The 26,659-nt window shown below is 53.5% G+C and overlaps 1 protein-coding gene and 1 long non-coding RNA gene across 12 annotated transcripts in view; one reads left to right on the forward strand and one right to left on the reverse strand.

Annotated features, from left to right (window-relative positions):
- The window catches only part of DAB2IP (DAB2 interacting protein), a 145,512-nt gene that overhangs the window by 77,788 nt on the left and 41,065 nt on the right, over nt 1-26,659 (forward strand). The window contains exon 1 of one of the 11 annotated variants that reach the window (XM_082068135.1): nt 15,972-15,987. The exons of 7 other annotated variants lie outside the window; for them this stretch is intronic. Coding sequence is in view for 2 of the 4 variants with exons in the window: in XM_082068141.1 (XP_081924267.1) it covers nt 21,669-21,781 (113 nt within the window). In the remaining 2 variants the exon portion in view is untranslated. Of the gene's footprint in view, nt 1-15,971; nt 15,988-21,315; nt 21,782-22,832; nt 22,960-23,445; nt 23,557-26,659 lie in introns of those variants that run through there. 3 more of the 11 variants (XM_082068141.1, XM_082068142.1, XM_082068134.1) reach the window with 3 other exon arrangements.
- LOC309447480 lies at nt 21,635-22,887 on the reverse strand. Its single transcript, XR_014185619.1, has 3 exons — nt 22,765-22,887; nt 22,385-22,511; nt 21,635-21,768 (listed from the first exon to the last, which is right to left on the reverse strand). It is a non-coding gene; the product is annotated as an uncharacterized lncRNA (long non-coding RNA).

Raw genomic sequence — 26,659 nt, forward strand, 5'->3', positions numbered from 1 at the left:
CAAGGAAGGGTTTGAATTACAAAGGAAGGGAAGGGGTTGAGCTTCCCTCCCCCCCAGCTCCCTTCACAAAGGCCAATACTCGGTTTACTTTAATAACGCCGCTATCAGCTGCAGAGGAAGTCTGGCAGCGGCCGGAGCGCCGGCTGCACCGACGCGGCAGCGAGCCGCCCGAGCGGCGGGGCCGGCAGCGCGGGATGCACCCGCTGCGCCCACCCACGGGCTGACTGTCCCGGACACGCAGAATCCTTTATCCATCCTGAGCTTGTTTCTCTGGCCTGTGGAAGCTTTGGGTAAGTGTCTGGTAGTTTTCCGCTTTCTTTTCAGCGGTTCACTAGGGTTTGCCAAATTACAATGGAGCTGCAATGACAAAGTATTTCCTGCACTTTCGTGAGCTGTTCTGGAAGTGGATGATCCACCTTTGAAAAGCCTCTAGAATCTTTTGAATTCATATTCTGCTTTTTAAAAAGGGTGCAGACAGGGAGAAAAGTGACTTTGCAGCCCGTTGTTACAGCTGGTGGGGGCTGCTGGGGCTACAGCATCTTGCAGCGCGTTGGGTTTTCAAGCACTGGGTTGTGCTGCCCAGCGATCTCCCGCGGTCCGTCCGTCGGGTCCGGGTGCAGATGTTGGTGCTGGTTCCTGCGAAAGCGGCCGGTGGGGGTCGGGGCAGCTGCGCCCCCCCAACCTCCGTGTTCAATCATCCGCCGGGAAGAGGAGCGTTCAGCCCTTTCTCGGGACATTCGTGGGGAGGGAGAGAAAGATGCAGGAATCAAATGGTAAGATGGTTTGCTCGAAAGGTGTTTCCCCCAGGCCCTGATACCCTTGCAAAGGGCTGCGGTGATTTGGGTTTGTGGTGTGTGGGGCGGTCACGGTGCTGCATGCGGAATTAGTAGATTTTTCAAAGCGATAGTAGAGGATCTGTATGACTGTGTGATGTGTATGACTGTATGGTGTGTATGACTGTATGATGTGTATGACTGTACGAGAAGAACTGGGCAGGGTGTGTTTGCACGCAGTCCTGCGTGCGTGTGGGCGGCCGTGTCCGTGGTAGGAGCACAGCAGAGCGAACTTTGAAGGGAGATGTACTAAACTTATGTAATGGATGAAACCGAATGTCCTTTCCTGACGTCCCTGCAGTGAACCTGAAAAGACTAACCCTGAAACGAGTTTTAAAGCTGTCTTTGTTAGCCATCCTTTATGTAATTTGTTTCTTTTCACGTTTCATTTTGAGTAAAAGGCCGTAAGCTGGTTTCACTCCCCTCCGCACTCCTCCTCTATTGTTAGTCTCTCCCAGCTTCCCGTACAATTGTCCAGCTCCGCTCTTTTCAGAGCCCAGTGGAAAAGGATCTTGTTGAAAAGAAAGAAAGAATTTCAAATTAAAGCCTGGCAAGCATTGTGTCCTCATTAGGCTTCAGACACTCTTCCCCATCTCTTCTTCCCCACAAGTAGCAGGGCGACCAGTATTGCTTGTAATACCTTGAACAGTGGCAGAATCCCTCTTAGCCATTCGCTATTTGATAATTGTAGCAAATAATAATCACAGTTTGAAAAGGAAGCTTATGTATAATAATCTGTACAAGTAGGAACACCTGAATGTAACAAAAGCAAAGAATTCTTACAGAAAGACAAGCCTCATTCAGACTTCAGAGCTGATGAGCTGCCCCAGCAGCGACATTGAGCATCTGCCCGGTCGTGGTCGGGGATTGTGACCCGTAGGGTGTAAGGAGAGGAGTGTGCAGTGAGCCAGAAAAGGTCAAGGCTGTGTCTATATATGTTCTTATTAAATCATAACTTGATGTAGCGAATGGTAATTAACAGTCATATTAATGTTGAGGTAAACTGATAGGACTCTCCTTGCTTCCCATTGACTCACAGCCATCCTGTCACCCATGTTCACTGAGCATCCCCGGCGGAGCAGGGCTGGGTCTGGACCGTCCTTGGGGACACGCAGCCGGCAGAACACGCGGCGTGTGGCGCCGGGCTGGGCTCCTGGCACCCTCCTCCCCCCCATGCACCGCAATTAGCCTGAGGTGTCCCTGGGCTCCTGGCACCCTCCTCCCCCCCATGCACCGCAATTAGCCAGAGGTGTCCCTGGGCTCCTGGCACCCTCCTCCCCCCCATGCGCCGCAATTAGCCAGAGGTGTCCCTGCATGGCTGCCGTGGGGCTCGGAAAAATCATGTAGACTCTTGTGAGGCTGAGCCACCTCCTGCGGCCTCGTTAGTGACAGTATCAGAGCAGGGAGGTGTGAAGGAGCGGCTGGAGCAGCGGCGCTGGAGGCGAAGGGAGCCCTGGCTCGCAGGAGCCGGCGCTGTTTTCCTCCCCAAGCCCTGGAGCTCGGGTCGCTCCCAGCCCCGTGCCCGGCGGGTTTAACCCAGCAGCTTGCCCGGGTTTTTGGCCCTGGGGTGCATACTTGGAAGGCTGGGAAGGTAGTGAGTGGGATGAGAAAGCACTCCCTGATTCCATGAGTTTCCTTCTTGCTGGGAGTGACAGGAATAACACCTTTTCTTATTTAAAAGGCTCCCTGAGCTTCATGGGGAATTGTACAGAAACACCCCCTCTTCTTGGCTTCTCTTTGACTTCCACAGTTGCAGAGACCTGCAATTTGATGACAGATTTAATAATACAAGATACAATTCTCGTTTGTGTTGAGAAGAGCTATTGAAAGAATTTGGAGTTTTATCACCTAGGATAGCAAAATGTAAAAGCCTTGATTTGTTCAGTCCCAATTTTAGGTACTTGAAACCAAATTGTTAAGACTTGTTGGGCACTGATGTCTGCTGGAGTGGTGAGAAACGCTGGGCCTAAGCTGCCAGTTGCTCCAGTTGTTCGCTGTGTTAGACATACAGGCTTATTTATTTTCCACACTGAAGACGTGTTCCACGGGGGTCTCCCTGTCCCAGCACTGGTTCCTTCTTCCACCCCTTCCCCATGTAAGAATTTTCTGTCTTTTTTTTAAGCAGTCATCATTTCTTTTTCCTCATGCTTATCCTGCCGAGCTGCTTCCCTTTCCTACCAAAGAGATGGTGCTCATTGTTCTCTAATTTCAGCAGACAGGAAAATACCCACCTTTGAATTCTGTTGCCTGCCCCGTCCCCACAGCTGCTGCTCCCGATTGTCGCCGCTCAACCCAGCCCCGCTCGCTTTGTTTTCCTGCGGGTAGCTCTGCGAGGTTGTTGTTTTTGCAGGGATTTTATTGCTCCCTGGCAGCCCAGCCCGTTGTTTCCTATTGACTCACGTCACCTGTTGTTGGCCTCTTCCCGTCCCGCACATCGCGGCGGTGGGAGATGGAGACGGTGGCTGGACCTGCGGCTCGATGGACGCTCACACCCCACAGCAGCCCCACGAGAGCCCGGCGGAGGGTCCTGCACCCGGGCTGGGTGCTGTCACCCACCGTGCGTGTTGGAGGGTGACTTGTCCCCTTCTGCTCCCATGAACGCTCGCGACAATTACCCCGGCGCTGGGTGTTCACATCTGAGCTGTAACATCAACATGAAATTTCATCACCTAGGTTTCAAGAAAAATAAACTGTGGCTGGACTTAAAACATAACGGTGAGGAGGAGTAAGGGAGAGAGCCTTTTATGTGCATGGAGAATATTTGTAGCTAAGCAACTAACATCAGCAGGAAGAATAAATCAAAAGTTTGAGGGCTCTGCCTGCCTGCCTTCGAGGGTCAGGAACTATATTTTCCCTTTGTTAACAAGATTGCTTTCCTTTGAAACATCAGCTGTTAGTGGTGCTGGAGGCAGGGCAGTGTGAGATAGACTGGGAGCGTGTAGCGGGATGCCGGGCTAGAACCGTAAATGAAAGGCCAGAGGAGATAAGCATCTTGCCACAGGCCATGGAGTGAGTCAGGCCTCCCCGCAGCTTCCAGGAAAATGCACTTGGAAAGTAATGTCTAACACATATATAACATTTTGTAATTACTCCAGTATCCGTCCCCCTAACAGCTCTTCCAGGTGGCAGCTGTGGACTATATTCCCCTTTCGCAGATGGCAAAAGTTGAGTGGCTGGATGACTGTAGAGTGTCAGTTTGAGGTGATGATTCTCTGTGGCTTCGCTCATTTTACATATTTGTACAGTTCCTGTTGCCTGGGGCACCGATCCCCATTGCTATTATTGCAACACAGATCCGAGGCCTATTAGATAGTCAGGCTTTATTTTTGACAAGATATTGTGCTGTGTTCTTCACTGGGTTGCACGAGAAAACCTCGAAGCAAGACATTTTACTTTAAAACATGTTTTATTTATAAAGAGGAAGTTTCCCAGAAATGCCAATGGGAATGGCAGCAAATCAAATCCCAGCACGAGTTTCTCGATGGGACTTCTTGTTTTAAATACCATCTTACAGCCTCAGGGTATTTTCCATCTCTGCTGCTTCCTCCTGCTCAGTCCAGCGCTGGCTGGAGCTGCCGCTCCACCCCATCCCGCAGCCTCACCGATCCCCGTGTCCTCCACCCCATCCCGCAGCCTCTCTGATCCCCGTGTCCTCCACCCCATCCCGCAGCCTCACCGATCCCCGTGTCCTCCACCCCATCCCGCAGCCTCTCTGATCCCCGTGTCCTCCACCCCATCCCGCAGCCTCGCCGATCCCCGTGTCCTCCACCCCATCCCGCAGCCTCTCTGATCCCCGTGTCCTCCACCCATCCCGCAGCCTCTCCGATCCCCATGTCCTCCACCCCGTCCCGCAGCCTCTCCGATCCCCGTGTCCTCCACCCCATCCTGCAGCCTCTCTGATCCCCGTGTCCTCCACCCCATCCCGCAGCCTCGCCGATCCCCGTGTCCTCCACCCCATCCCGCAGCCTCTCTGATCCCCGTGTCCTCCACCCCATCCCGCAGCCTCTCCGATCCCCGTGTCCTCCACCCCGTCCCGCAGCCTCTCTGATCCCAGTGTCCTCCACCCCGTCCCACAGCCTCTCCGATCCCCGTGTCCTCCACGTCGCCACAACATCCCTCAAAGTCCTTCTGAACCAAAGCGCTGGAGCCCCAGACGCTGCTGAGCACACGGCTGAGCTGCACCCTCAGTCCCGGCCTTAAATAGAGTCAGGAACCCCAGAGACCTCTGAGCCCTCATATCGCTGAAGTTGGTGTTAATTATAAAGCTGAGTGTATTAAGGCCAGATCTCCTGGTATTTGTATGGAACTGTACTCCTAAGCCAGATTTATTATTTTAACGAGGGGAATGAACTGTAACACAGGATAACCCGTGTGGTCTTGGACTTCTAAGACCTGTCCTAGTCCCGTTGATGTTTCTGGGCAGCGCTGCACCAGAACACGCTCCTCAGCATGACTCTCCATGTATTTCAGGACTTTATGTGGCGTTTTGTAAACTTTTCTGCCTGTAAAGCTTCCTGTGGCATTGAACATTTCAGCAGAGTTTGAAAAAGTGTGTCTCAATCTTTACGTGTTCGTGCTCTTTATGTGCTGACCTCTATTCGGAGCATCCTTTTAAAGACGATGACAAGGATATAACTTTTAGGAGGCAAATGGCTGGGTTTTTTCCATCTTATTTACTGATAGAGCTGTAAGCCCGGCTGATGGTGGCTGGAGTTACTCAGCTGTGAAAAGCACTTAGGGGTTTGAAAGCAGAGGGTGTTTGTGTCCATTAACACCAGTGTTCGCAGCAGCCCAGCTGGGTGGCGAGTCCATTTAATCCCAGTCCCACAGCTGGGCTCCGACATGCGCCTGAGCTGGCAGGTAGAGATTAAATGGTTATTGGGTATATTTAGCAATAACACCACGCCAGCATGACAGTAAATGATTTTGGGGCTATTATTAATGTTAGCATTCATTCAGGATGGATTTTATTTTTCGTATTAGGGAAACTCTTACTTGTAGAAGTAATGCAAGTACAGTTCAGAAGCACCGTCAGTTATTTTACAAGAAAAAATAGCGTTTGTAGGTGTTAAGATGTTCTGGAAAGAAAAGGTATGGCCTGAGTTAAGAGAAACCCAGTGCGTTCATGTAGAACTCAGCTCTTCTGTTTGATGTTTTTCCTCTCCCACCCACCTCGGAGCGAATCGAGGTGGGATCCGATCCGATCTGATCTGATCTGATCGCAGGAGCTGAACCGCTCGGGCTGGTTCCCGCGGAATTCCCGGTTCCTGCTCCGTCCAGACCGCAAAACGCTCCCCGAGGCACCGACGGAGGTTCTGAAATGCTTCCACAAACACAGATAAGCGCAAAGGTTGAAAAACAACCACTCACGCTCCACTTTTCTCCTTGCCTGGCTGACAGTATTTAGTTCAGTTGACTTCTCTCCGTTCTGTCAGCACGACCGGCCCGTGCGTCGCTCACTGGAGGAGAAGCACAACCCAATGCTGGCAGCTGCCAGAGCTCAAGCTACTTGGCCTTGTGATTTTTAAGTTGTTTCCATATTGGCAGTGCCCCCATGGTAACTAATGTTATTTATTAATTAAGTCTTGGAACTGCAGCCAAGCACGCGTAGCAGCCCCAGCCCATGCTGCTGCGCGCTGAGCGAATCCAAACTGAGAAGGCAGCTGTTTGTGTGGGAACGTCTCCAAGGGCAAAAGGGGAAGGAAAAAGGCAGAATGGTGAGGGACATTTGGTCATTTTAAATGAAAACCACTGTTTCATTGGGACGGGGTGAGCTGGGCCCAGCTTTCCTGGGATACCCCCAGCTCCTTGAGGTCTGAGCTTTTCAATGTCACTTTGGTTGTAGTTACAAACCAGAGTTGTTGTTGTTGTTGTTTTTCCCAAAATCGCATCCTCTTGTCTTTAGTTTAATTTCCACATTTAATCATAGAATGGTTTGGCTTGGAAAGGACCTTAAAGATCATCTAGTCCAACCCTCAATGAAATAGCCCTGTAATTAAATGTTCTTTAACAAATCCCCGGGCAGGATATCTCGTGACAAAAACCACTCTGATTTTATTATTATTACTAATGCAAGGTAATGAAATGTTTGAACCCCCATCAAGTGTAACTCAAGGGGTTAATAATTTAAGTTGAAAAATTAGCTCCATCATTTCTGCTCAATGGATCTGCCCGATGCCCTGTTACGTTCATGACTGTTTGTTTAGACCTTGAGACTATATTGTCCAGCTTAGAACATACAATACATATAAATGCACATATGTTTGCATGAGCTTCTCTATGTTAGCACAGTACGCTTGGTTTCCTGGCTGACCGGGCAGTTAGCAATAGGTTCAATGCTGGGAAAGCTGAAGCAGAACGACAGGCTTCCGATGGCTGTGAAGTCTGGCTTGACAAACCCACTAAGCACCTGACTAAGAAAAGCAGAGTAAGCCTGAAAAACATCTGAACTTGCTGAAATGTTCTCACGGAGAAATATTTCTGCATCTTCAAATTCAGCTACGCAAAAAGGCCACGGTGTGCATCAGCCGGACGGTCGCACGTGTCCTGCCGGCCCGGCCTGGCGCTGGGGCTCCGTCCCCTCCCGTCTCCTGCTCGGACGTGTGTGAATGATTTGCAGACCCCGGCAGGCCGGGCCAGCTCGGGGCAGATGTGGCCACCTGGGCTCTGGGACCAGGGCTGCACGGAGCCGGGACCGGCTCAGCCGCCAGAGCCCCGGTTTAGACATCAAACCATCCTCAAAACTAGGTCAGCTGGGTATCAGAATGTGCGCTCGCTGGGTGTTCTGCTCTGGGGCATCCGAGCCCGGGCGAGCGAGCGGTGACTGCGCTGGGAGCGCAGGGCAGCGGCTGCGTCACACCGTCTGTCCTGCTGGTGGAGACGGCGACAGCGGAGCCCTTCGGGAAACCAGGAACCAGTAAAGGTTAAAAGCAGTCATTGGTTGGTATTTAGAGGCTTTACAGATAAAATTGCACGTCTCTGGCAGAGGACATCTGCAGCAGATGCAGATAGCAGGGAATGCAGTTACAGCCTCACTGAGCAGCAGGCTGTGGGATGGGGGGCACGGCTGGCAGAACGGGGGGTGCTGGCTGTGCCCCAAACCTGGCTGTGCCCGAGCAGCAGACAAACAGACCCGAAACAAGGTGTAGGGGAAGGTAAATCCTCCCAAAGAAGGTCTTTGGAGGCCTGTGCCCCGGTTCGTGGCCGTGCTGGAGGCGAAGCTGCAGCAGCACATGTCCCCAGCACCCCCGGAGCAGGATGGGTCCCGCACAGCCCCCCCTGGCTCTGCACCCCCCGGGCAGCGATCCCGCCCGTCGGCAGCTCTTCCTCGGCAAACACAGTCCTGTCTTCAGCAGCCGAGGAGCGGGAGTTTCCCTGTGTCGTGGAGCACCCAGAGCCGCTCCCGGGGTCCAGGTCCCTCCCTGAGGCTCCGCGTGGGCTCCGGGGCGGTGCTGAGCTCTTGCAGAGCCCTGCGCACAGACACGGCCCCGCGCGGACCGGCAGGTGCGCTTGGGCTGGTTCTGGGGCCGTGGAGCAGTAAGTTCAGCTGGAAGGGCGGAGGGTTTGGACTTGTTAGTCTGCATGTGGCCGTTCCTTTCTTGTGATCATCCTTCACCCCGTCTTTGATCTGAGCTGTGCTGTTTCCTGGAAGGCTTCCAACATTCTTGGTGTAGCTGTGAAGCTCCTTTTTTTTTCCCCTGTGCAGGCCACAACCCTCAAATTGAAGAAAGACGCTGCAGTGATGAGGTGGGACTGTTGTGTATAAATCCATTTCTGGATAAACACGTCTGACTCCTTCAGACGTTCCTGATCTCTCGTTATTCCTAGAACAAGCGCAGAACAGGCAGCGGCAGCACGAGCTCCCGCATCTACCTCACAGTTTGACTCAGTGCCCTGTGGAAAATCATCCCCATGAAGGGCTCAAGCTGTGATTTGGGTACAGATGTTCAATACATTGAGAACTTTTGGCGACCCTGGTTTCCAGAGTGACATGTCGGACAGATTCAGGTGCCAGAGCCGCGATGCGCTCGGACCGCGGGGCGATGGAGGAACCCAGGGTGGCCAGCTGGACGAGGATCTTGCTTCTGTTATAAGAAGGACAACAGAAGTGTGGCACCCTGCTCCTGCTTGGAGGGTTAGAAGCAAAAGAGAAAAGGCTTCTTTCTCTAGGGGTGAACAGTCACTTCTCCCTCCTCCAGCAGCCGCCTGACACCAGATAAGTAGCTGTGAGGTGATTCATAAAAAACTAATTTATAATTTGCCAGAATATAATCCTATTTGATCAGTGTTATTCAGTTCCTCTTTCTTTTAAAATTCAGTGCACTTAACTGTTCTACGAGGGTTTATGAATGTTTAAAAATTGCTTTGTGGTCCCTAAAGTAATTTGACAAGTCTGACAGCTATTGATTAAAAACCTGAAATTATTCAGACTGTAGGATGACTTGGGGGATTAGATAGAAAGTTTTTTCAAATGTGAAAGGAAATAAGATGTTGGAAAGTAAATATGTTCTTGAATATTTTTGAAAAATCCATTACAACTGTGAAATTAAATTGAAATGAGATACTTCGTGTGGAGACGAAGGAACTAAATGCTGGCTCTACCGTGTAGGCATGGGGTGGAACCCACCATCCCGGGCCGAAAGTGTTGCCCTGGAGGGCGCTGGGGAGGGGGTGCTGGCGCGGATCCCACCTTGGGGAGCCCCGTGTGGCTCTGGGGACCCGCTGTGCGTCACGGGGCTGGGTGCCGAGCAGGGGCAGCTGTGGGGCTGGCGGGAACGTGGCTGTTCTGTCCAGTGTGTCTGTTCTGTGGGTCGGTGGGATGGGCGGGAGCTGGTGGAGCCTCAGTCCCCGGGTTGTCCTCGTTTGCTCTCCTTGTGCACGGGCTCTCTGGTAGCGGGAGCAGCTCTTATGTGGATACCTCTGTCTCAACTTGTCCTTCTCCAGCAGACCTCAGGAAGGGTGTCCAAGAACCGCTGTACATCTTCATACATTCCAGCGACTCCCCTAGGAAACCATTAGACCAGCCGGGCCATTTTCCGTATGATCAGAAGGGACCTCTCGTTCAGCAGATCCAGACCTGTTACTGACAACCAGGTTTTAAAATATCCTCCTAAACGTATTTTCTCCGTCTTAACATCACACCATCCCATAACAAGCAGGTCATGGTGGGCTTCCCCAGCCTGTTACCCCAGCGGGTACCACACAGCCCTCGCTCATCGCCAGTAATTCCAGTTTCATTGGCATGAGTGTAAACCACGCGTTGAAAAGCCTGACTTAGGGGAGTCCGTACGGTGCGACATGGAGCTCATACACGGGATCCCCAGGCTGTGCGTGGGACATTAAACCCTTGTGCTACATGTGGCCCTTAGTTATATTTCAGGGGCAGCATTAAGCTTTAAAAAGGTGAGTGGAAAGAAAGGGAACCTTCAAATGTAGTTACTGCCAGAGAATACTGGGCGCCGCATAGTTGTCATTCTGCAGCAGGCAGGGATTATCCGTAAACCCCGTACCTCCAAGTGGAGGACAGTTGTAAAGCCGACCCCAGGCGCACTTTGAACTTGGCTACCTCTGATTAATTAAGTTTTTCTTTCCTTGAGCCTGATTTTGTACTTATGCCCAGAATGAAGGATTTAAGTTAAGAAACTGTTGAGAAATTGGAGGACAGCTCTCATCCCCTTTCTCATCGCACCCCCATCCCTGCCACATGCGTGCACACGTGGGGAGCGGAAAATCAGTCTCCAAAGGCATTCCTGGCCCGGGATTCTTGTCATTCTCCTGCAATGGCACCGCTTTCCCTCTGGATTTTCATTCCTGCCAAGCCTGAAATGTCGGTGGGGCATGGCAAACGCTTGGCTAATGCTGGCCATGGGTCGCAGGGCAGCGTGGGAGGTGTAATAGTGATTCTGCATTTGTATGGAAAGTGGGAAGGTGTCTTTCATTCACTCGTTTAACCAGAGAGCTCTCCGAAGGTTTAAATCCATCAGTGGCAGAGGCACAGCTCTGCCACCCGGCTGCCGGGGCTGGGGGAGAATGAGCCCCCGAACCATCACAGCCCTCCTCAGTAATAGCTGTAATGATGCTAATATGAGTTCATTAACATGCTGGTATTTACAGCCTTCTATGTGGGCAGGGAAACACTGAATAAAACATAAAGAAGCCCGTGCGGGTACAATGAAAACACGGGATTTACAGTTTTTGGTGTCCGTGCAGCCATTTGCCCAGCGCAGGAGACACGGGGTGTTTGATGGGACCATCAGGGATGAGCGGGGCTCCCACACCACATTTTATAGCCCTTTGTGACTTCTGAGTGACATTGGCAGGGTTATTTCCACTCTGGGCTGGACGGGACAGTGGTACAAATCCCTCTGCTGAGACAGACGGACACCGGCTTGGGCAGGTCCATCACAGCACAGTTAGTGATAGGGAGAAGTGCAAATACGAGGCAGAATGGCTGAGGATCTTTTTTTTCCTCTGCTGCTTTGGTGACCGCGATCGAATTGTTTTGTTTTAGAGGGAGTTTTGTAGAACATAGTTGGGAATTTGCTGTTACCAACCAATTGAATCTGCTCGTGTCCTGGAAAGTCATTCGACCACCACTTTCCTAATGTGATGGTTGCGGTTGGCGTGTTCTGCGGGCCCTGGTGCTACATCCCAATAAATGCTCAAGGGTTTAGAGGGCGCTGGTTTTACATGTGTAGTCAGATCTAAAAAAACTTGTCAGAAATGATTCTGCTGATCCCTTAATTAGAATTCTTTAACCCACTTTTTGGAGGGGAAACAATTGTTTAGAGTAATGAGAGAGTACGTTTGATTGAAGGATGTACAATAATCAGCCCAGAATCTGCTCTGCTGCATTGTACAGAATTAACTTATTTCTCTATATTTGTTCATATTCAAAGCATAAATAATTCAGCGTTTTGTCTCTCTCTGTGAATGCGAGAAGCGTGCTTGCTGTTTTCAGATCAGACGGAGCAGCGCTGTTTATGACTCTGATGTTGGGGGATGATTGTTGCATATTTCATATCACCATAAATAAAGCCCCCGGTGCCGCGTTCCCACTCGTGGGACCCGCACGTGGCTCTGGCGCCTCGGATCCGCAGCGCCGCGGTTCTGCTGGCCCCGCGTGGTCCAGGGCACGTGGCACCTGCCCCGAGCGGCGTGTCCAGCGTCCCCGCAGCCCCCACCGTCCCCAGCAAAGTCCTTTGTGTGACACAGGAGCACTCGGAGACTTACACCCCGTGACAAAGCAAATACTGCGAGAAGTAAAACAAACCTCATTAAAATAAAGTGGCTGGATGATAAGGCGAATGTTGAACATACCTTTTAAAAACATTTTTCTTCTTCTTTGTTTTATCTTACTAATGCCTTTTAAAACCGCCTGAAAGCATTTTACAGTAATTTCCAAAGTAGCTGGAGTTTTTAGCGTTCTTACAATGAGCACTGAACGTTTCCGATTGTAGTGGGTTTATTGCAAAGTGTGGGGACAATACCGAGCAGTGGGTATGTGGGCCATGCCTATTATTCCTAATTATAATTAAAATTTCTTCAAAGTGCAGCATAAGTGTCAGAGCGTCCTACAGCGACGGGCCCGGGTGTTCTAGTTTGGGTCCATTCTCTGCACATCTGTGCAGGATTTTGCTCGGCCGCCTTGCTGAGCTTATCACCCAGCGCCGTTTTCCATTTTCTCCTCTAAAATTCTTGCGCATTTTACCGAAGACACTTGCCAGCACACAGAGAGCGAGGCACTGCTTGGCAATGCTGAAAAGCAAGGGAGAAAGAGAGCGCTTTGTCTGTGAGCCATTTGCAAGCCAAGACGGTCCCGCTGGGTCACATTCTTGTTCTCCCAGCCTTGGCGTGGATCGTCTCCTTTCAGTGGAGTCCAGTGTTCCCAAACTTGTTGTGGCGTTTGCACCAAGCTGGGATGGTCTGGATGCGACTGGAGCACGGCAGCGTCCTTCTGCGGGAACACGAGAGTCCCCGGGGCTCTCCAGCAACGTGGGACGGACGTGGGAGACCGAGTCTGTGAGAGGGTCCATGTCAGCATCTCAGGGTGGATCGGACACAGGAGACCGAGGTGTGTGAGAGGGTCCATGTCAGCATCTCAGGGTAGATCGGACACAGGAGACCGAGGTCTGTGAGAGGGTCCATGTCAGCATCTCAGGGTGGATCGGACACAGGAGACCGAGTCTGTGAGAGGGTCCATGTCAGCATCTCAGGGTGGACCGGACACAGGAGACCGAGGTCTGTGAGAAGGGTCCATGTCAACATCTCAGGGTGGATCGGACACAGGAGACTGAGCTCTGTGAGAGGGTCCACGTCAGCATCTCAGGGTGGATCGGACACGTCCTTCTCGGGTGCCTCCCCCAGCTGTCCCCACTTAGGGCGCTTGGCTGTGCCCCACGGAGCAGTCTCGGTGCCTGAAGCACTTTCAGCAGGAGCTGAACTGCCTGGGGTGCTCCAGGAGCAGCGCGACCCCCCAGGGGTATGGAGTGAGCACCGGTCCGCAGCACCGACTCTGCCTGGTCACGGTTGGCTCCTGTGGCACCCGCTGGGTGGCCGGGCAGCGGGAGCGTGCGGAGGGACAGCCTGAGGAGCAGCTCCACCAAAGGCAGCAACGCCGCACGGTGTTAAACAGATGTGGGGCAGAAGCGCTTCAAGCCCCTTCCTCTGCTGGAGCACAGCCGTTTGCTTGTTTAGTATTCTAAAAGCGGAGCTAATAACTATTTTTGTCGCTATTCTCATTTCTCACGTACGTATAAAACCTCTGTTGACGTTTAGCTTGACAAGCCGGGCTGCAGTTACGATGCCAAAAATCTCAAAACTGTCATGGAGTGAGACAAGGACAAAAGGAAAAAACAACTTAGATAAAAGGGCTGTGGGCTCAGAAATGCTGCATGTGGCACACGTCCCAATCCTCAGAGAGACCTATTAATTTACATCATGGAAGTCTTTATGGCGCACAACTCAAGTGGCTTCCTGGCTCCATGTGGGATCTCATTGGATTGATGAAGAAGCTGCTTTCACACTTCTACAGGCAAAGGCATTCAGAAGCATTTTTGTTTCTTAAAGTGTGTAAGGTAATAAAGTGTCTAAGGGAAGCCACACGTCTAAGGCAGGCCTTCTGTACTCAGAAATTGCACGTCAACCTAATGCGGGTTTTTCTTTTATTGCCTTCTTCCCAACAATAGTGTTCAGACTTAGATGTATTAATAACACTCTGTCCTGTGCCGCATCCTTGGTGCTCTGTGTCTGAGCAGGGAGACGACCTGGTCAGGCTGACGTGAAGTCACAGGCGGGTATTGGCACAGGCGTTTGCGTTTCCACCCCCGGCTTCCTTCCAGCTCTTGTTTTCCTTTTGTCAAGACAATTACATTGGTCCTTATTAAAATAAAAACAGAAGAGGGGTAAAATGATTCATCTTTCCAAGCAGCTTTGCTAAGGAGCAGCAGTAAATCAGCATCGTCGGGAATGTGTCTGCTTAGGAAAATGCGCTTTGTCCAGGGGGCTGGGCTGCTCAAGGGGCCGCGTCCTTTTACAGCTGGGAGGGCTCAAGCACAACGCGGTGCTGGGGACCGTGTGTCTGACTGGGACCAGAGACGGGTGTTTGCCTTGGTACCGTCACCTGGGGGGCAGAGCGGAGGGCAGGGTCTGCCTGCACCCATGGGCTGCCCCTGACCCATGTGGGGGGCAGCTGCTGCAGCCCCAGCTAAAGCTGCCTCTGCCAGGGACTGGGGTGGCACTGCCCACCCGCTCTAATCTCTTTATGAAAAAACAAAACTGAACTAAAAAAAAAAAACCCTTAATCAAAAATCTAAGTTGTTATCCTGTGATTTGCAGACAGGGACGGTGCTTGGCAGCCTTTCCGACGCTGTCGATACCGCGGCAGCTGCCGGGGCAGCTGGTTCTTGCAGAGCGTGGGATGGAGCGGTGAACCCCCATCCCTCTGCACCGGGAAGATGAGCTGGTATTATCCGTGGCGTTACCCCCGTAATCAGCCAACCAGATCCTCGTCAGTTGTGCTTTTCTCAAGTGCCCAAAGAAGTGAAGAAATCGTGGGTCATTTTTCTCACTTGGCAATGGTTTTAATTTCTCGGAAGTCTGCGTTCTACCAGTACTGTCCCTGTCCCGCCCCTTCCATACTGAGCGTGCCAAGCAATCTGAATTGTCATCTTCGTGCTCTGTAGATGAGCTATGACTGGAGATTACGGAGTGACTTATTCCCAGAATGTGCTCGGTTACTCATCAACAGCCGTTGCCCGTTTGTGTAATTCCCGTTGACAAGCTGATGGTTTCTGGTGGAAGGAGAGCGCTGGCCGCAGGCCCGCGCAGAGCCTGGCCCGTGATCACCCTCCGCGTGGTCACCGCCACCGAGACCATTCCTGGGGTGCGCGTGTCCGGGTTTCGGAGCTGGCAGCGTTTGTCCTGCTCTGGACGATGAAGTCAGACAGAGCGGGCAGAGAGGAGCGATCCCAGCGGGCTGGGATGGGAAATGGAGCTTTTCGCCTGACCGTTCGCAGGCGGGATGGACTGAGAAGGCCAGCGGCTGGACACTGGAGAAGTGGCACTGTATGGGGTCCCCTAAGGCCATTGTGTGGCCGCTGCCACCCTGGCCAGCAGCCGGGGCTGGGGCCGCCAGTCTGGGGGGCTGTGGCAGGATCCTGGCACAGCAGTTCTGCCAAGAGCTCCCCTTTCACCCGAACTGCTGTGGGAGCTTCAGCTGCGTCACCAGCATTGGCCTGTGCCCGGTTTGTCCCCTCGGTCAACCCTGCTCTACCTCCGGCCCTGGAACAGACAGCAGGACGTGGTTGTGGTCAGTCCTGTCCTGGAAAGGAGAGCTGGTACAGTCTGGGGCCACACAACATGTACTTTTCAAATGGCTCCAGTTGTTTTATGAAGCTGCTTTAGGTTTCAGTGCTGCTTGTGCAGGACCGGTGACTGCAGTGACTTACAGCTCTTGTTTGTGATGACAAGCGGAAGGCAGCTGGGACTGGTTGGGCTGGGCTGGACTTTGCTTCACAGTGTTTACAGGGCTGTTGCTCATGTGGGAATTAACCTGCTGCTTTCATTTTTGGTCTGCTGAAATGGTATATAAAGACACGCGGCCTCTCGGTTGTGAGGCCGGCAGGGAGAAGAGGCTCCTGCCGCCGGATGGGAGGTGAGTGGGCGGGTGGGAGGTGGTCGGGACCCAGACACGCACCCTGTGCACCCTGTGCTCCTCCTGCCCACGGCAGCGGGAGCCCGGCAGGCTTTGCCACCCCGGGGGTCTGTCTGTCTGTCCCTCCGCAGGGTATGCTGCAGGACATGCCGTCTTCCTGGGCAGCGCTGGGTTTCTCATGGCTTCGACCGGGTCTTGGGCAGGAAAGACGTGTAGGGAAGCAGGAGAGGAGGCAGCAGGCGGCTGGGAACGGGCAGGAGTGAGGGCAGCGGATGTTGGGAAGGAATTTGCAGAGCTGGACTCCGGAGTTCAGCCTCGTGCTTTGGGTCGTTGTGGCACAACCCTGCCCCACGTTGCCCATTCCGGAGCTGCTGGCTCTGGAGAAGCTCCGCGGGGTCCGTGTGTGCCTGCGCTGTCTGGCGGGCCCGGCGGAGCCGTGCGGAGCCGGGGGAGCTGCGGCGGCTCAGCAGCGGGGTGGGGGCGGCAGCCCCGGCCGTGGGCAGCGCAGCAAAGCCCCGCTCGGCGAGCAGGCCGAGCTTTATAGGCACTTAAACCTACAAATCTGTCAGCTGCCTCTCCGAGTGGAGTAGGTTCTGATTTACCGATTTACAGCTCGTGTTACCGGAGTAAATCACTGTGCTAACAGCCAGCTGATGGGAGTCCGGCACCTCCGCAACCTGGAGCTGGCGTGCCGGTGATGTTACCCTGGCTGGGGGGCTTTATGGCCCATCATTCTCTGCCCCTTCTCTTTGCCTCATTTCTCATCAGAGAAGGCACAGAGCCCTTTACAGAGCATCAGCCACGTGTGCCCGTGGACACACACCCCTCCAAACCAGAGTCCGGTTTTAGCTGTGATGGTGTAAATCCAGGGCAGCCTCATCAGCTCAGGAGCAGATTGCAATTTTGTTAATGAGAACATACGCTGGCCCCATGTATTCCCGGGGATTTGAGCTGAGCTTAGCATCTGTCACCATAAGAAGTGGTTTAGTGGCGCTGGTGCGGCGGCGGTTCCGAGGGTGGCAGCGGCACAGGGGTCGCTGGCTCTTCCCTCTTGGCAGTTTCATGTTCCAGCAGAGGAAGAAAGAATATTTGTAGAAATCAGCGTTTTAAGAAATGAAATGCAAGAGCAAAATGTAAACCCTGGCTTTCCAGATCAAAACATGCTGAATTTTCTCAGAACTAAGTAAACCGGGATTTTTTGTTTTCTGCTGTGCAGATTTGACACTTTGGAGCTGGGGAACTACAAAGCAAAGGAAAACCTCCCAGATTCTGTCTCTGTAAAAATTCTGCACAACACACCTCTCAGTGTAAAATACAGCCATTTTGGCAGTGAACATGAGCTGAAGTTTAATTTGGTTAATAACTGAGGCAAGTTAATCCTGTTCAGGCAAGGATCAAACCAGTTTCAGTGCATCTGTGTCAGTGCTTTGCATCTGTCTAACTACATCGATTCAGAACAACTTGGTTACAGAAGGAGGTTGTTCCTCCTGTACTGGGTCAGGGCTCTGACCCGGCCCCGTCCGGCTCCGTTCCCGTCCCGCGCTCCGACGCTCTTGGGGACGTTCCCCTCTGGCTCCCTCCTTCCGTGTATCTGCTCGCAGAGCTCGTTCGTCTCCTCATGTCCCATTCAGAAACTTGTGTTTCTGGTCAGAAAGATTGAGTGGGTGTAATTTCACCTCTCAGAGAGAAGTAAGTAATCAAACGCTAGGAAAACTCCTGTGGGTTGACCTCTCTGTTTGAAGCTCATAAGTTGGTAATGACAATTAGGGGTTTCTAAACTTGTTATCTTTATCACAAACCATGACTCTGGTTTACAGTAGAATAACCGGTGGTTTCATCTTTGGGAGCCACATCCTATCCTCAGTCCTGTGAAACTCTAACTACCTTTCAACAGCTTTCCCAGACCCACAGATGTCGCAGCTGGGAAACTGAGGCACAAGAAGGGAGCGTGACCGCACCGCCCCTGTGTACAACAGTCGAAGCCTTTCTCCAGGCTGTACTGCTCTAGGAATCACTGTCATGCTCTATCAGCTCTTGCTATACAGAGACTTATATGAAATAATTTCTATTCCATTGAAGTAATTTTCAGAGATTAATTTTTTAGGGTATGGGCATTGATTCCTGCGCTCCCGTGCCGCCCTCCCGCAGCCCCGTCCAGGGACCGCTCATTGTCTGAGCCGCAGGACAGCTCACCTGCCCTAATTTATTGAAAAAATTAATTTTAGGTTTAAAATGGGGCTGTCGTTTATGAACCCCGTTCAATCTGTTCTTCACTCCTGAGTCTCCGCTCTGACCTTTTCCGTATCTCAGCTCCTCTGGGCTGTGCGCTCTGTTCATTAGTTCAGCGCTGGGGAGGGAGCAGCAGGTGTGGGTTGCGGATAAGGGCTGCACGCAGGCACCCCGAGCAGGCTGCGGCTCTCATTTCATTTAGGGCAGTGCCAGGATTCTGACTTTTTTTTAAGACTTTTTCCACAGTTTGTAAGCTTCAATAACAATTTCTACCTCATCTCTGGAAGTAGCTGTCCCTGCATTGCGTGCAGTACGCAGCAATGATACCTCACTTCGAAAAATGAGCTGGGGAGCTGCTGCAGCGCACCCGGTACCGCCAAGTTTAATTCCAGAGAGGGTCCCGGGGGTCGTGGGGGCTGAACAGGCAGGTCAGCCCTGGGTTAGTCAGGAAAGAGGATGGAGAGAGCAGTGAAAAACAGTGAGGTCAGCTTTAAACTACCTTTCCTTTTCCTGCCCGTGTGCTGGGGTGGATGGGGACCGCAATGGGGTTTGCGAGCTTTCCAGCGCCGGTGGCTTTTCCCGAGGTCCTGTTCTCTCGGGCGTCGCTGCGCGGGTTCTGCAGACAGACACGTCTTGCTGCCTGGGGACCGGGGGGTGTTGTAGTGTGGATGCGGCTGTTTGCAGAGGTTGGGCTGGGTGGCCGTCAGTGGTTTCTGTGCAGAGCCCCCGAGGGACCACCGAGCTGTCAGCATCCCTGCCTCCTGCCTTCCCTTCGCCCCTGTGTGTGCAGTGTACACAGTGCAGAGCGCTGTGTCTGCAAGGGGCTGTGTCTCCTGCGAGCTCCGGAGGCGCAGCAGAGCAGGGGCTGCCCAGGGTGGATGGATGGTCTGCACTTACAGCGCTGAAAGCCACAGAAAAATCATCGGCTCCATCGCTGTGAATCTCTCATTCCATCTGAAAAGAAGGTTCCCATGAGAAGGATGTGCTTTATATCCCTAAAAGACACTAAAATCTATCTGGCTAGAAGGCAGATAGCAATTGGAAGAAATTAGCTTTATATCCTGGTGCCGTCTCTGGGTAAAATACAACCAAACCAAACTTTAAAATGCTTTGAGCTTTTCCTCTGTTTTTATTTTAAGGAAGAGTTCAGCAGCAGCAAAAGAACATTTTCCTAACTTGATTCCGATAGTAAACTTTTCATTGATTGGATGTTGTTTTATAAGAACATCATTTTGTTTAAGAACATCGTTCAGTCTCTGAAGTCAGCTATTACCTATTAAACTGAAGCTATCATATATGCCAATATATTAGAAAGAAGGACAAATCAAAATAAAATGGAGTTGAGATGCTAAAACATGTATTTGTGTTTGCCAGGTTGGAAGTCACACCCCATCGGTACCCCGCGTAGTTTGGATTTGAAATTCAAAACTTGACTCCTGCAAATGCTTCTTGGCTCAAATTGTCATTGAATGTTAAGTAGTGTCTCTAAAGCGAGACTAATAGCACAAAATTATATTGAATGTTTGCAGGAATGGGACCTCACAAAAAGGTTTCTGAAAATCTGCTGCTAATAACAGTGTTCCATTTTAAATAAAACCTCAGAAAAGATGAGTGGCATCTCGGTGAAGACAGGTTTCCCATTGATCGGGATGACATTCCTAGCGGAAAGTCTAATGCTTGCTCAGGAAAGCAGAAAAGTGAAGCTAATTACAAAGAGCAAAAGAAATTGGCTGGTCCAGATCCACTGTCCAGCCGCAATGAAATACGGAGTAAAAGGCAGATTAGTCAGAGGTTAAATATTCCTCAGTGTAAATACTATTGGATACGGTGCCTGGTTTTTCAGAAGCGCTGGATGTCAGTGCTGCAGCTCGGCTTTTGTGACCATCGAGCACATTTAATGAAGCAGGTGAAGAAATCTTTTCATAATCTCTTGGTTTAACCTGGCCGTTGTTCCTCTGGTCTGCAGGGCCTGGCTGGTTTCTGTGCCCTTCAGCTTCAGGTCACCTGTGTGCTGGAGCTGAGCTGAAGGACAGAACAAACGCTGCTCCGTGGTTCCTGGAGGCCACTGTGTGGACATGCAGGTTGATGGAGGAGCGTTGGGAGCCCTGAGAGCTGATTTAACGGTACCTGCAGTGACATCCGTACATTGCTTGATGGTGCCACAGGTTGTAGTTCATCCATGGAAGAGTTTTTCAGAAGAACCCCACAACAGTGGCTGTGCCCACCCCAGCGCTGGTCACCCAGTGACAGCCAGTGGTGCAGTTACATGTCTTTTTATGTTAATTATGCTGAAATATGGGATTGTTTGAACTTTCTAAAATAAGTGTTTCTTAGGACATTAACAGGCATTTTGATTTGAACTGTAAGTGTGGAATAAATCTGGATAATCACAGTCCCTTCCAGTGCTAACTCTTCAAGGTTGTCAGGGAATTGTTTTTTTCCCAGTGATAGACAGCATGGTCATAAAGCCCCAGCTTCACACTCAATAAAAAGCGAGAGACACCTGGGTTTAATGGCTCAGGAGGGTAAACACAGCAGGAGGTTGGGAAGTCGCTGCCCAGAGGGCTGGCAGCGCGTTACCCTCGGGAACACGAGCCATGGGCAGAGGTGATGGTGTGAATGGATGTGCAGCGGGACAGTGACCCGAGCTCCTGGGGGCTCCACGTCTGTGTTCCTCGATGTCCGATGCCTGGCTGGTGTGCCAGCCCTGCCCAGACTGCCTGGAGCTGCAGGTTTGGGACGGGGGAGGTTCGGCTGGGCAGTTCCCAGCGAACAGAGCTCTTGTGCTGGGGCTGGCTGGTCCCTTCTTGTTGTCTGGCCGCAGCGGTGGAGCTGTGCTGGGTCCCCACGTCAGCCGGAGCTGCTGCGCTTCCCAGCACATCTGGCTTCCTGCTGGAACGCCGGCCAAAGCACATGCCTGTCGGGTTCTGCACTTCCTTCCAGATTGCCCTAATAATGTGTCTGAACGTGCAACAGAAAATATTCCAGCGCTGGGCTGCACAGAGAACCCGGATTCTCGCTTCTCCCGCTGCCTTCGGTCTGTTCCGCTCTCCACCCACTGCAACTGTGAGGGCTCGTTCCAAAGTTCACGTTCTGCAGTTTCGTGCCTTGCCAGGAAGATAAAAGGCTCGGTAAAACTGTAACTTGACCTTCGCGTTTTGCCGCAGCGAGGTAGATAAGGCGCTAAAGGAAGTACGGAGAGCAAAACAGTGATGGCTGCGGAGAAGGGGACCCCACCAGCCAGGCGCTGCCCACTCAGGACCCAGGTGCGCTTTTCGGGAGCTGCCGGCGAGCCCGGCGTGGCTCGGGATTGCTGACCGGGATTTCAGTCTGGCGTGCACCAGATTTTTGCCCAGCCGCACAAAGGACCCCTGTGCTGCCGCTGCTGCTGCAGATTTGAGAACTAAAAGATTGACCGAAGCTGCCTGTTATTATTTTTGGCTACTCCAGCAATGTATCAAAAACCTGACGCTGGGTTGATGCTGGTGCCCTACTTTATAGAAGCCTTGAAAAGCAGATCGAGGACAGCGAGCTTGTCTCTCTGCGTGGCACCTGCCAACAAAGGGTGAGAAAACTTCAAACCGCTGGCGGGGGAAACGAGGGGAGGCAAAACGGAGGTGAAATGGGCTAAATGCAGAGCACTGTTTGCAGACTGCGAGGGGAAGGGTCTGCGTGTTCTCAGCTAAGGCGGCAAGGTGGGAAATGCACCGACCGGCTGTTCTGCTCCAGCGTGGCTGCTGAGCCGACGCCGTCATCCTCGGGGCGCGGGGGGACTGGTTTACCCTGGAAGGAAGAAAAGGACCCCACTGGCCTTAGGTGGCAGACAGTGCTCCTTATTATTCCAGCCCAGCAGTAATGCTGCCAGTCCTTGACGTTGTCTGGATCCTTTGGAGGGGGGAGAGTGCCGTGCCCACCTCTCTTGGAGGAGGAGAGGCACGTAAGTGAGGATGTGCAGGGAGCCGGTGCCAGAGCTGAGCAGGGAACCTACGAATTGTGACCCGTTTGTCAGCACCGTGCGTGGTGGTGCTGGCTGGAGGGACGGGGATGGTCCAGCTGGGAATCCGGCTTGCAAGTCAGAGGAGGAGGTGAGACTGTGCCTGCTGCCCCGTGAGACCTGCCCCCTCCCCTGCTGGGGGGAACCTGGAGCGTTCCCATCAGGGATGGTTACCTTTGTTCTTGTTTTCCCCTCCAACGCTGACCGCAGCTGCAGCCCAGGTGCCTGCGTTCTCCCCCGATCTGGAGCAGCCTTGCATGAGCTGGAGGATTTATGATTTGCGGCAGGCATGGATGGTAGCCTTTGAAAAGTGGAAAAGGAAGCAGCCATAAATAACAGGCAGGGGACAGTGCCATGCAGTGCTTTTTCATTTACTAGATAGTCCTACTTTGTTCTTGATGAGTAATGGAGGCATTTGAATACGCCACAATGACAGCAGCAGTCTGGCTCTGGGAACGTGTCGGCGTGGGCTGGGTGAGGATGGTGGCAATCAGGACACTCGGACCACGCTGTGCAGCCTTCCCCGCTGTCTCACATCCTCCTCTCCCGCTTACCTGCTGCTCTGGGCACCGTGTTTTGTGACTCTGCACTTCAACAAGCCCCAGCTGTGCTGGGAGCCGCGGCCGGGAGCACAGAGCTCCCCGGAGCCCGGGCGGGTGCGGGTGCTCATGCGGGACCATGGCTCACGCAGGGGCCGCTGGCTGCTGCTGCAGGCGCTACTCCGTACTGTGGATTGCGTTGTTGCAAAGGTCAGTGACTCGGCTTTCCAAAATGGGAAAGGAATGCGTGTGTGCTCATCCGGGAGCAAGGACACCCGAGCGGGCGGCCTGGCTGCCGTGTCCCCGCTCCCCTCCCCGGCACCGCCAACCGGCCTCCGAGCCGACCAGGAGGGCAGGGCAGGGAAGAGGTGCCCTAGTGCAGTTTTTGCAAAATAAAGGCTCCTGGAAAACTCGATTTATCGTAACAAAATGAAAGCGGCGAGCGGCCCCGGGCCAGGCCGGCTTTGGCGAGGGGTGAGCGGCTCGGCGAGCGCGGGCCGGGCGGCGGCGGCCCCAGAGCGCTGCTGGGCGGGAGGGGCACAGGGCGACCCCTCCCGCAGCCCCGAGCCGAGCTGGGCTCCCGCAGCTCCGCCGGGGCTGCGGGCCCGGGGCTCTGCCCAGCTACAGCGCAGCCAATCCGGCGGCCCCGGCAGCGGCGCGGCTGGCGGAGCGGGGCGGGGCGGCGGCGGGGCCGGCCCGGGGCGGCGAGGGCCGGGGGGCGGCCCGCCCGCGGCCGGGAGCGCGGCATGGCCCAGCCGGAGCGGGGCGGCGGAGCGGCGGCGGCGCGGCGGGAGCCGGGCCCGGCGGGTGAGCGCGGGGCCGGGGCGCGGGTGGACGCGGGCGGACGCGGGGGCCGGCGGAGACCCGCAGCCCCGGGCACGGTTCCTGCGCGCCCAGAGCCAGCTCCGCGGCCGGGCTGCAGCGCTGCCGCGGGAGTGCGGCCGCGATCGGGGCCCCGCGCATCGCCCGGAGCGGAGCGGCGCTGCCCGGTGGGGCGGGCCGGGCGGGGTCGCGGCGCCGCTTGTCACCGCAGCTGCGGGCTGAGCCCCGCGGGGGCTGCGAGCGGGCTCGGGGTGGGATGCGGTGGGGCGGGGTGCCCGGGCCGGGCGCGCTGAGGCCCCTGCGCTGTCGCGCCCAGCGCTCGCCGCTCCCAGCCCGGTCCTCGGCACGCACGGTTTATTTTTAGCAGCGCTCCGGCCATGATTCCCTGTGCTAAGAATTTGTTTTCATCATTATTTATTAGAACATCGTCGCTGCCTCAGGCAGCCGCCCATGGCCGGGCTCCGGAGCCAGCGCCGTAGTGTGGGAGATGGGGATTGCGACTTCAGATTCCTTGTGGTTAATCCAAGAGGAGAGATCCTGACTTGCTTTTTCTTTCTTGTCCAGAGTCTGCACCCAGACTTACTTAAAAACAAACAAACAGTGATAAAAATAAAGCCCTTTATCCCCACCCTGTTTGCACCGTGGAAACTCGGGACTCTGTGATGCAGCTGGGAGCGGCCCCTGTGTGGGGAGCGTGGGTCGGGGCTCACAGCTGCCCTGGCTTTGTCGGTGCCTCCGTGGAGCTTCCCCAGGTGTTTTTTGGGGCCCTGCAATCCCTCCTCGCTCCAGACTGGGGGAAGGATTAAGTTCTCACAGCTGTGCGGTGGGTTGAGCTGCCCTGAGTGGTGCAGCAGTGATTGCTGTTAGTATCAGTTTTGCACAGATCCAGCACTGTTAGTGTGTGCTGGTTTCGATAGAAGCGATAAAAAAGGTATTTTTTAATATAAAGTGTCAATTTCTGTCAAGAGTAAGATGGTGGTGCCATTCTGTTCTTGGGAAAGAGGGAGAAATTATTTCCTTATCTTCTTTACAGCATTTTTTATTATTGAAACTCAAGTAATACTTCTGATCACCTTTGTTTCTTGCTCTTGAGGTGTCTTTGCTTGCTTTTGCAGTTTCTCCTCTCGCACATTAGAAATGCAGTTGACGTCCGTGCTGGTCACACTGTGCAGGACCTGCAGGTTGTCACTGACAAACGTTGCAGCGGCACGTTGTTAAACAAACAAACACCCGCACTGGGGTGGATGTCACGGGTTAAAATCATCCTTCAGGTTTGCCCTGGCAAAAACAACATTTGGAATCTGGTATGAGCTGACAGAGTCCTTTTGGATGTAATTAATTCTGCTGCCAGTTAAAACCGAGAACAGCCTAAAAACAAGGGCAGGCGTTAATAAGTTTAATTACACGTGCTCTGTGTTGCTCAGCAGAGGTGTTGCATTAGCGAGGGTGACGTGTGGCACCAGCTTCGCATCGCGGGCGCCAAGCGGAGCTTCCCTGCGGCCCAGAGAGCCCGGGGGCTGCGGAGCACCCGCCGCTGCGCTCGGAAAGCTGCGGGAAAGGCTCGATGAGCAGGACGAGGAGGACGCGCTGCGTGCCGAGACCTCATCCGCACATCCTGTCCCGCGGGAAAAAAACAATCCTCTCGTCTTCTGGAAGCATTGCGAGTTCTCTTGTGCTGTTCTTGGACGTTCCCATAACATCACTTTGGTGTTTATTTGTTAAATGGAAGCGGGATGAGGCATTGGGGAGGGATGGATGAGAACTGGCAGCGGTGGTCAGGAGGTTGGTGGGGCTGGGGGAGCAGAGCTGCTCCGGGGAGCCCGGTTGCGTCTGCTGCAGGATGAACCGCGGCCAGCAGCGCAGGCCGGGCTCTGCGGGAGCGCGGCCCCGGTGTAACCAGCGCCAGGGCTCAGGTGGGGCAGCCCGCGCACGCGGAGCTGCCGGTGCCGCTGCCCGCGGCGAAGCTGGCACAGCGTGCCTGTGATTTGCTCCCATCTGCCGCTGCTAAAATCCTGCCCCCGTCTGATGTTTGCAAATCGATGTGGTGGAGTTGTCCACTTTGTTCTCAGTCGTGACAAAACCTAATCCCCAGCTGGAGGCAGGTTTCAATTCTGCTTGTGCTGGTCGCGGGTCTCAGGGTCTGTGCGTGCGGGACCCCCTGCAGTGGACACGTGCTGCTCGGGTGGGGGCTGCCCTAGAGACCCCCCTCCCAGCTGGCCAGAGAAAAGAGCTGTCAGCCCTTGAAAAGCTGCGTTCTGAAAGCAGGGCGTGTTTCCTGACCAGGAGACGTGTCACGGAGTCAAACCTTTAATTTAGGAGGTCAGATCCCCCTGCCGGGGGGAGGCATTTGTGTTGCAAAGGCCGACTCTGCAGCTGGTGTTAATGGGACATCTCCACCTTAGTGCCTCATTTCCTTCCAAATTCCCCAGTCTGCTTGTGCTCTCACGGTGGAACAGTACGAGATTTCCTAAGGCTCTTTGTTTTGTTCCCCATGTTTCAGCGTTAGTTTTGTGTCTGTCCGCCCCTCTGCCCGGCCACGTTCCCCAATTGTTTCTGTCGCTCAAAAATATCAGGACAATTTTCACCGTGAACCCGCGGAAGCAGCAGCTGGGTGTTTTCAGGCAGGTGAGGTTCTCAAATGGAAACTTGCCTCTTTGAGGGCTTGTCTTCACAAGAAAGCAATTCTGGAGTAAGAGTTTAAGCACACCAAACCTATTCCAGAGTAATTCTGTGTAGACAGGCCATGTTTTTCCTTCCAGGTAGCCTCGGCAGAGGATCGTTGTTGTTGGGGAGCATGGAGGCCGGGCTGTCCCTCCGGCCGTTCTGCCGCTGCCTCCATTGCTCAAACCCCACAAGTCTGATGAGGACAGAATGGATTGTCCCTCCGTGGCTTCTCGGTGTCCACAGAGTCTTGGCTGCAATCCCCAAGGTCCTGGCCAGGCTGGGTGGGTTGTCACAGCCGGATGATGCCTGGTGTCCCTCCTTCTGGCTGCCCGTGGAGGAAGCCGGCAGAGGGATAGCATCCCTTCACATGGTAATGCTTTATGACTTTTATTGTTTAGAACAACAGTCCTCTCATTGCTCTTGG

Source organism: Streptopelia decaocto, assembly GCF_964273445.1.
Source record: "Streptopelia decaocto genome assembly, chromosome: 17".
Lineage (NCBI taxonomy): Eukaryota > Metazoa > Chordata > Aves > Columbiformes > Columbidae > Streptopelia > Streptopelia decaocto.